The 10,548-nt window shown below is 39.7% G+C and overlaps 1 protein-coding gene across 1 annotated transcript; it reads right to left on the bottom strand.

The window, feature by feature from the left end:
• Positions 1-3,992: 3,992 nt before the first annotated feature.
• On the bottom strand, positions 3,993-10,453 carry scd (stearoyl-CoA desaturase (delta-9-desaturase)). Its single transcript, XM_046068683.1, has 6 exons — positions 10,088-10,453; positions 9,563-9,810; positions 8,545-8,675; positions 8,197-8,402; positions 7,547-7,779; positions 3,993-6,246 (listed from the first exon to the last, which is right to left on the bottom strand). The coding sequence occupies exons 2-6, from the start codon at positions 9,786-9,788 to the stop codon at positions 6,047-6,049; spliced, it is 996 nt and encodes a 331-aa protein (XP_045924639.1). The 5' UTR covers positions 9,789-9,810; positions 10,088-10,453; the 3' UTR covers positions 3,993-6,046.
• Positions 10,454-10,548: the final 95 nt, after the last annotated feature.

Below are 10,548 nucleotides of genomic sequence, written 5' to 3'. Positions count from 1 at the left end.
CGGTTTTTTTTTTCCCCCCCCCCCCCCCCCCCCACTCCATTTTGTGTTAACTTGGCCCCATTAGCCTAATTCCCTGTTAGCTTATGTGAACAGCTGAATCTTTTTTCTTTTCACCCTCAGACTTGTATCAGTGTGCATGTTTCCCATATTAACTCCTTCACTCACTGCTGAGTTCACATGGCAGCTCATAAGCAAAAATTGCATTAATTTATGTTAAATTTGCAAATGAATCCCTCCATGTTAGTCACTTCCTCTGTTACCCAGGCTGCACCTAATCCTTTTGTAACTATGAATTATTATTTTTTAAACATACTTGTTTTAGAATAGATCATTCAGTGATAACAAACTAAAATGAACTGAAAACATAGGTACAAGTTTTGTAGATGGACATAAAACTGGGTAGTTTGGTGCATCATGGCAGCAGAAGGCAGTCAAGTGCCTCTGTGCTCATTTTGGTTGCACAGATATTTATACAATCCATGTTGCATTACTTTACTCATTGCTGTATCTTTTTTTCAAATAAAATTTCACTTCAATGGTTTTGAGACTTGATTAAATGCTCATGATTTTTTTTAAGCAAAGATGCCATTTTGTTACTACCTTGTGATAGGACACTATGTTGTAACTAATGGTTAACAAAATCATTTATTAATGTGTTATAGATGAGTTATTAGTCATGAATAAGAACTTTAGGGCTGCCAGGTTTAATGGAAAGATGATGTGACATTTGTTCTGTCTTGAGTTCATCATTACTAACTTTTATTAATTTAAAATAGATGGCCAGTTATTGGCCATTATCTTCATATAATAGGGTCCTGCCTATGGAGTATAAAGCGTGTATCGCATACATTAATTGACAACTATAGTAACTATAGACAGATTTTATATAGAAAACATATGATGAACAAATATAATATGAAGCATTGTTATGGATATACAACAGTATATAAAGTAGTTAAGTTACATAAAAAATGTTGAATGTATGAACATGAATGTATCAAAAGTATAATCCTAGTACATTTATTATAAAAGTAAGAGGACAGAGAGTACTTTGCTGTTGATGCTTTATTTTGCTTCTTTACATCAGAGACATTTTGACTGCAGGACATCTTCACGTTGTGGTATTGCTGGTTTTGTATCCTATTCTAGGCGATTTCCATTTTGAACAGTAGATGGTTCTGTGTTTAACGTCATGCATTTGCAAAACTATCGACAGCTACCTGCACTTATCATGGAGTTTTCCACATCTACACTTTTCTTTATTGAGTCCGTGATCTTACCCACAGGTAGCCAAAGTTTTACTTTAGCTGCTATTCTCCTACTGCCATCAAAAGCACTTGAATGCACCAAATGTCTGCATTTACGACTTTCCCCCCCCGCAGACATACGCTTCGAGGGGCATTTCATAACTCATTCATGATTTCATTCACTGCCAAATCCTGAGGCTGTGAAACGGCAGTTTGCAAGCTGGCACCACTGATGCAAAAAAAAAAAAAAACAGGCTGGCACAGGTGGTTCACCCGCCCTCACTCCATTGGTTCAGGAGGATCATAAGTCAGGACCTCGCTACTGATTGGCCGGCATGAGTCAGACGCTGTGGTCTGCGTGGCGTGAATGTTTTTGGTGGGTTTTGAACTGCAGTAACCTCGGCCATGACAGTGTGGAGTGATGTTAATGTAATGCAACTTCAGCGCACATCACACCACGCCAGCGTCCTGAGTCATGCGGTAATTTCCCTTCATGTGACACCATGCCTTCAGGAGTCCATGTGCAGTAGTTTATAGAGCAGCCAAAAAAACATCTAATGTGATCAGTGGAATACATAGGTAGCCCTTCTTGTATTTTACCAAAGTTTTCTACTCAATACTTCTACTCCACTAGGCCTAAAGTAAAGTGGGAAAATATTTATTTATCCATCACTACATTTAGACTGACAGCTGTAGTTACTTCTTATATTCTAATATAAAACATAATCAACAAATATATTCTGAAATTTTATTATACAAAGCTACCCAGCAGTTTATAAAAATACTTCAAATAAGTACCACTGTTGCCAGCTGCAACATTAAAGTGAGACATATAAGTGCATCAGTACTTATCCAATAATATGAAATTCTGCAGAATGAATACTTCACTTTCGGTACTTACTCCTATTTAAGAGGGATTATGTGACAGCTATGTATACTTTGCATTAAAATTCTATATATAAAAAACTACTTAGAAAATAGGATGCATTGCCACAGATGAGATAAAGTAGTTAAACCCACCTCAACCAGATACATCCATAAATGCTGCTAACTGCGGTAATAATAATGAACAGTAGAGTATAGAATACTCTGAAAGGGGCCGTTATGCACAACCTTTACTTTTGTATCATTACATTGTGGTATTACTACTTTTACTTAAGGTGAGGATCTGAGTACTTCTTCCACCACTGGATGTGAAGTGAGGATTGCAACTAACAATTATTTTCATTATGGATTAAGATGTTACAATGAACTGATCGACTCTTTAGTCTACAAAATGTCAGAAACAGGTTTTAAAATGCACATCATATATTTCCAGAGCCAAAAGTGAGGCCTTCAAAATATGTCTTTTTGTCTGCCCAAAATAATTACAATAATATATGAGAGAAATCCTCACTTTTCAGAAGGGTTTTTTTTCTATTTAAGTGACTTAACCTATCAACTAATTCATTAATTGACTAGCATTGGGGATCTTTGCTTTTGGAAGCAATTGTAACATCCACAAACCATGTACTCCTCACCCTCACACAGTCTGATGTAATAAATAAACTCTCTCTGGTCAGCACGCTGCTCCTACATTCCTCTCTGCCGTGTGTAAACCATTAGGCACATTTTGAGAGTTCGTTCTGTATCTGCAGGCATGAGCAAATAGCACAGGCTTGAATATCTGAGATATATTTGACCTGAAGACTGAATGTGTCTGAGTTCTTTCCCACAGAAGGGAAAACCAATCCAAGGAACAGAAAATCACCAGACGAGTCCCAGTTGGATTACTACCAGAAAACTGCAGACTGCGATGGAAGGGAGTTTTCACCCACCATCACAACAAATGCAGAATGTCCTCCTGTTTCTAATGTACATTTACTCAACTACCGTACTTAAGTAAAATTTTGAGGTACATCTACTTTATACTTTTACCCCACTACACTGAAGAAAAAATATTATACTTGTTATTCCACTATATTTATTTGTAATCTATGGTTACTAGATACCTAACAGATCAAAAGACAAATGTATTATTAATTAATCCTGAATAATCAATGAATCATTTGTGGTCTTTGGTCTAAACTGTCCATCACAGTTTCCCAGATCCCAAGGTGATGTGTTCAAATGTCTCATTTTTCTAACAATCCACACTCCAAAACCCCGGAGAAATGCAGCAAATATTTTTCTTTCTGCCTGAATCTTGACAAACTACATTAAAAACCTGATGAGTACTTTACTTTTGATAACAAGTACATTTACCTGTTAATACTATACATTTATTTAAGTAACACTAAATGCAGGAATTGTACTTTTGATTATTAGTTACACTGTTTATTGCTACTTTTCCTTCAGTAAAGGACCTGAGTAATTTCTGCCAATAGCAACATGTAGCTGGAGTCAAATTCAGCCAGAAAAGAGCAGGCTGCGTAATGGTGAACACTAGATGACAGCCTGACAACCTCTGGCCCCATTCTTGAAATAATCAAGACGAAATGCTTCCTGTTGAGGTGGTTTGCTGCCCTTAGACTGCATTGTATATCTGTTTCACTTCTGACAGACCTGCCATTACAGCTCACATAAAAAGACACAAGCTAAGAAATCCACAATTGCAAGCAAAGTCCAGATGGCATAAATGTGTTTAAATTAAAACCAAGTGTCCTTGTGGAATTACTAAATATTTAACATAACAGTCTGGAAGTGTTTAGCTGTTTAGCCGGAGAAAACATAGACACAATGAATAAAAAAAGAAAATAACAACTGTTTTCAATTATGAGTGTATTGAAAATATTGTGAACTTTATTTCAGAATAGAATACAGTTGAGTTTTGACATAATCATTCAGGGAGACAACTTTTGAAGCTCCTCGTCATTAGGAAAATTAGGAAGATTTTGGCGCTCCGGGCAGCAGGAGTTGTTTGCATGGCTTGTGATATATTGTCGCGTTTGGAAAGTGCATTAAGTCTCCTCATGACAGCACCTTCGATTGGGGGATTTCATACTGAGATGCTGTGAAGGGTTCCAACTAGTTGGCACATCCATCACGGCCTATATTTCGTTTAAGTTAAATCTCAAGACTGATAGTTTGCACAATGCTTTAATTTTGCATTTTTTGAAAATCAACCTTGATCATATTTGTTTTGTGATACTTAAAACCTTTTTTTGTCTTAACTGACAGCCAGGACCTGAAGATCAGGAATGGGCCCAAGTTATAAGGCATTTGGTTGTGTCCTGACTGTTGAGAAAAAAAATAAACAGATGCTCCAATTTGATATATGTATATATATATATATATATAGTTATCTGTCAAATCTTGGAATGCAAAAACTGGTTCAGGTTAGAGCAATCCTTTTTGGTCAAGAATGGGAAAAAAATAAATAAATACATAAATAAGCATTCCACACACCAGAACTGAAGATGAACATAAACATAAACATTGATGCGCCTCAAAATTTCGCAAAGACAATCATCTTAGTAGGACATCTAAGGGAAACCAGACCCTGTCTCAGAAATCACCATGGCAACAGTTCTGATGATCCAAAAGCCATGCGGCTCCACAGTAACGCTACAAAAATAGACACGATTCTGCCATTAGAGTCACCAACAAAACACCTCACTATAACACCAACTACAGTATATCATCATGCATGGGTGGCATGTTGTTTTGTAACACCAGAACTGTCACCTGACTGGCTGCTACATCGACCAATAAGATCTCTGCTGCAGATGCTTCAGGACAAAAAAAGGCTGGATGAAATGCTGGATAAAATCTCAAGCGGAGGCGAAGCCACTGATGCCACGATGTTAAAAAACTTCCACGATGATGTCGAGTGAAGAAGCAGCATCGACCGTGTGTGCTCTAGTGGACCATTGAGATGGTTCTAAATATGTCGACAGTTGGCACACTCTTGGCACAAAGATATAAAAAATTGCATGGCAAGTTAAAATTACATTTATCATTTACTGTTAATATTAATTGGCAGTTTTATAGTCTTGAAATATCTTGATCCAATTCTTACACAGACTAAATACTGTGTGTGTTCATCTTTTTCTAATGCCTTTGACTTTTCTACATATTTGGTTTGGTTTTCTGTAGGAGAAAACCAAGTTACAACACTGAATGACTTGGCTTTCATGTAGTTTTGGAATATAGTCAAGTTATAAGATGGTCTGGGTTCCCTCACTCTTCCATCATGTGCCATATTTCATTAAAGCCAGCAACTTTCTTTTTTTCTTTTTTTTTTTTTTTTACAAAACAAGATTCAGACTCTCATCCCTTTTTCTTCAGATGTTAGAGCTCTCAAAAAGTGAATTTATATCACAACTGTAAAATCTAGCTGTAAACTCCAATAAAGGCATCCGTCTCCAACTGCTATCGAACTGCATCAGTTGAAATGTTACTCCATATGTAAGTGCTCCACTTCTCGTCTATTTTGATTAATAATTGAGTATACTTAGATAAAAATGATCGGCTACATGACTTTGCATGAAGAATGCACACCAAAGTGGCAAAACAGCGGAAAATGGAGTTGACTTAAAATGCATCTACTTCAAATCTAAAACATCTTTGCAAGCCCTTGGCCTGACTGAACAAGAGAAACCAATGCCAATGGCTTAGCAAAAAGTGTTTGATTGTTAACCACCTTGAACAATTTGTTAACTTACAGCTACAAAAACCACAAAAACAAGCAAAATGTGGTCAAGGCCCTCATGAAGCTGACTTATCCTCAGAGGATGAGAAATGTATAGCTGTCAAAGGACTCTGAAGCTTCTTCTTTTCGGTCGTTTTGTCTTGAAGCCGACCACAATTCAATAATCTTAGCCACTCCGATGGCTTCCGTCTCCTGTGCGCTGTATTCGGGCCTGGACCGTCTCGCGGGGCACTCTCTTGCGATCCTTGGCCAGGCCCAAGAAGCACATGAAGTCGATGAAACAAGTGGTAAGGTTCAACTTGCAGCCAAACTCGCTGGTTGCATAGTCATATGGGAACGAGTGGTGATAGTTGTGAAATCCTTCACCTGTAAGGTACAAGAAACAAGGGTTGTATTATACTAAAGAAACAGGAAACAATTAATGACTAGGGTTGGGCCGATGAGACGATGCCATCACAACGTTGAGCCGGTATTGTGACTGTAAACATCCCCCCACCCCAGCAAAAAACCCCTCTAATTTTCACATTATTCTGCCCTGTGGAAGCAGGTTTTAATCACCTCGGACATTCTTATTATTGATTTTAAATATGCTTTGCACCTGCCTCAGAATTCTCCTCTCCCCACATTCAGACACACTCACACCTACACCTCAGCTAAACACACCGACTTGCCCCGCCACTCTCCCCCCGTCTGCTCCACTTTCTCCATCAGCAATGTGTCTTCTACAGTCGTCTAAAAGACACAGTACTCTTCTTTTTTCCGTATTTTTTCACCAGCGATACGGCAGCAGGCGCGCCACACGTCGGCTTGTTAATGACGTAGCCTTTCAAATTGAAACAAAGATCTGCACCCTGTGGGTTCAATGCTGCTTTACCTGGTCCGTGCGTAAAATATCCACCGCGACTTGTAACGTAAGTTAATAGGCTACCAAGTTTTTTACCGAGTGTAGTATGCACATAAGACGACCGCTACCGATGCCGTCGTCTATACTGATGTTTCATTGTAGAAATCGTCTGATGGAAATATAGTAGACATTGCCCAACCCTATTAATGACATGATATTATCAGACCAAAGTTGGCTGATGTTTACTAGACATTTATATAGACCAAGGGCTGGTTTAGAGTGACTAATTAGTGACATGTCCCATCAACAACAGTAATCACTTCTGTGGTTGAAAGCACTGATAGCTCATGCTGATCAAATTCACAAAAGGGGTTGTGTTGTTTTGTTACTCAGCAGGATATCATGCAAACTACTTAAGAAATGACATCTGATGTAAAGTTAAGCAAGTGGCCAAGAAAGATCTGTTTTGATATGTAAAGGTCACCATTTAGTCTGTGTTTTGGCTCAAAACACTGAATCACAACGCAAGATTGATGCTAAGAGTTAAGTTCTCGTAAAACACTTTGTTTTGAGGGTTCAATTTGCACATAACAAACACAACTGGTCATGTTTTGTGAGCTGGAATTCCACAAACAGCGCTGGGCTATGAGGTTAGAATTGCAGGATTATGCAACGCCTGTTGGCCCAAAAATACTTGTTTTTTCAATTTATAAATTAACTTTGTTGAGAAAAGTGCAATACAATTATAGTTTTATTATCATTATTATACGTCATGAGTCTATTCTGTTACAACAAGAGCACACATTCATGTGTTTTTCATACCTATAGCGCTGAACGTGACAAACGCGTTCTCTCTGGGGTTGATGTTCTTGTCGTAGGGCCTGTTTCCCCACATGTGAGCCGCGCTGTTGACCAGCCAGCTGGCGTTCAGCACCAACGTGTACCTCAGCAGAGCCGGGATGAAGTACGCCACCCACAGAGACTCCCCCCACATGTACCAAGGCACGAACATGGGGACGAAGAAGCACATGACCAGCACAGACGGCCTGTAATACCTACCGAGGAGAAAGAGTGGGCGGAGAGCAGAAAGAATGGAGCTGTTTACTGTGCAACATAAACATTAAACAAACAAATGCTCTGCTTGTCAAAAGTGGGATTGCTCTCACTTTTCTCCACATGACACAGTTTTCACTGAAGCACCACCATTGCTAGTAGTTGTAACCTTGTTTAACCAGAATGACTAACACAACTTGCACTGTAGACACAACTGTAAACTGTAGTGGGTTTTCTTTCTTTGTTCTTTATTTGTATTTGAAATATTATCAGAAAATAAAAATATGAAACAAAATTCTGCTCGTTTACCATCCACACTACCGGCCAAAGGTGTAAACTGCATCTTTTTTAAGATGAAATACTTCCTGGCTGGTATTTAGCTGTTAGCTGAAGTGTATTCATTGACTGAAGCCACTTACTTCCTTTGAAACATCACAACTTTGTCGGCGTACAGGTCAGCAAGCTCCAGCTTGCGTCCTTTCTCAATAACGTCAGGGTGTTTGCGCACCAGCAGCCAGCCAATGTGAGCAAAGAAGAAGCCCCTGACGGCGTTGTGAGGGTCAGCATCAGTCTCAGAATATTTGTGGTGAACCCTGTGGTCACGAGCCCATTCAAAGATATCATTCTGTGGATTCAGATAAAGACAGAGATTACACACACTGTAGACAACACATTGTACTTACACAGTAATGAAAACTGCAATTATCACAACGATAAGTGTGTGCTTGTGTGACCACAGATCTCTGGGATCTGTCACTTTTAGGTACCTGAAATGCCATAGAGTTGGCAACACCAAGAAAGATCCTCAGTGGTAATGTGGCCTTGTAGGATCTGTGACTCCACAGGCGATGAGCTCCTGCAGTAACTCCTAGTGCACTTATCAAAAAACAAAGTACAGCTGTGGAGAGAAATGCATCAACAAATGAGTTTGGCAACCTTCTACTCGTCACCTGTTGTTAGCCCTTTACTGCACTAATACTATATATTGCAATGTCTATGCATCGGACATGTTAGGGCTGGGAAGGTGATCCTGCACCAAGTGATATATGTGGGATAATCATCTACTGTTACTTTATGATGCCTGTGTTACTAAAGGGGAAGTCATCCCCCTAAAGCAGACTGTTTTTACATTTTTTAAAATTAAAGGCAACTTATTTGTGAATTTGTTCCAAAATTATCTTCACAGTACAATTAAATGTGCCACAGTAGGTTTACTGCACAATATTCTAGCTGAAAATAATTTTGTACTAGCCTACTTCTTTCACAAGAGATTAAATAACCATGAACAAAGCAAGGCATTTTATATGAAACTGTGACACTCTCTGGGCAATGTAATTATGTTATCAGATGATGGCTGGATGGAAAAAACCATTTGATGATTGCATGTGTGATTGGCCTGGGAGCATTTAAATCCATTCACAAGTGCAACCTCTATGGATTTGATTAATGGGGAATGCACATACCGAAATGTAATCAAGTAGCATGCGGTTTATGTAACTGGCAACTCTTCCTTTGTCTGCATTCCCATTCCCAACTGTTGCTTAATCAAAACCCCATGCTAGTTGGTGTCTGTTGTTAAGGAGTTGTTTTCTTGACAAGCATGCACTGTGCAGTTTGCAGCTTTAAGATGCATGCTGTGACATGAAATCTGTGATGATCTACATGTGGTGACATAACAGCTGTGAATTGGATATTGCATTTCACTCATTCAATATCCACAAAATGCCACACAATCAACCCCCCAGCCTTTGCAGAAACACTGTTAACAGGTAGGATTTTACTCACACCAAAGCAAGGTCAAAGGAGATGCTGAAGGGATGAGGAAAATGGCGTACAGGGCACTTAAATGCAATAGACTCATCAAAAAGACATTTCTCCACACGATGACCCTGGCAGGTTTGGGACCCTCTTTTTCTTTGTACGTGTGATCAAACACGTCTTCTATCGTGGCCTCTGGAACAACATTCCCGTTGCTGGACTGCTTCTTCTCCAACGCCTCCGCCTCCGTCATCGTGGCAGCGGTTTTGGTGATGCTGTGGGTGGCAAAGATGAGAGAAATCGGTCACCTCGGTGTTTTTGTGATGACCTAACAGCTGGAGGCTAAAACACCTTCATATGGTGAATGTTAATTATTTTTTTGGTGCTGGCTAGGCTAAGCTAAGCTAGCAGACGATGCTGGTTGGCGATGGTGAGGAAGAGGATGGTCATATAACGATGATGCTGAGTTCTAGCTGATATACGACATTTGCTGCGTTGCGTAACGATGAAATTACACCTGTAGAACAAATAAAAGGTAGATAAATAACTCACCAAAGACTGGAAGAAGAGTAGAAACTTGAGGTGGGCCGTTATACGGAGATAAGGCTGGTCTGCTTAACACAAAACTACAGTAACCCAAAAAAGGGAGAGTGATAGTCAGCTCTGCAGCGAACGAATCAATAAGAGCTGCAACTCGAGGTGTGACTGGCCAATCAACGCTCGGATGCCGCCTCAAGCTCGGGCTCTGATTGGCTGCCTGTTTATCTGCTGTTCACCTTTTATTCATTCTTCTGCCAGATGTATATTTACCTCCCCCTGAGAGAAGCCGCTGTTGTCTAGACATGTATTGAACTACCGCACTCATATTTCCATTCACGCATGGATTAACACGAATCCGGGGCGATGCGAGCAGAGTGACGAGGTGTTAAATTCAACGATGAAACTGGAACAAAAAACAACTTACTGTACAGCAAACCCAGCTGCAGCGCCCCCCCCCCCCCCCCCCCCCCCCC

Source organism: Micropterus dolomieu, linkage group LG14 (genome assembly GCF_021292245.1).
Source record: "Micropterus dolomieu isolate WLL.071019.BEF.003 ecotype Adirondacks linkage group LG14, ASM2129224v1, whole genome shotgun sequence".
In the NCBI taxonomy this organism is placed as follows: domain Eukaryota; kingdom Metazoa; phylum Chordata; class Actinopteri; order Centrarchiformes; family Centrarchidae; genus Micropterus; species Micropterus dolomieu.
Note: the sequence above shows the minus strand (reverse complement) of the source record. Positions and strands in the feature narration are given on the sequence as shown.

What these genes read in the sequence shown, in the direction of transcription:
- scd (XM_046068683.1), bottom strand. Translation starts at nt 9,788, where the DNA reads ATGACGGAGGCGGAGGCGTTGGAGAAGAAGCAGTCCAGCAACGGGAAT. An exon ending in TCCTTTGACCTTGCTTTGGT is followed by an intron (nt 8,676 to 9,562) that starts GTGAGTAAAATC and finishes TTCTCTCCACAG; the next exon opens with CTGTACTTTGTTTTTTGATA. An exon ending in CCAACTCTATGGCATTTCAG is followed by an intron (nt 8,403 to 8,544) that starts GTACCTAAAAGT and finishes CTGAATCCACAG; the next exon opens with AATGATATCTTTGAATGGGC.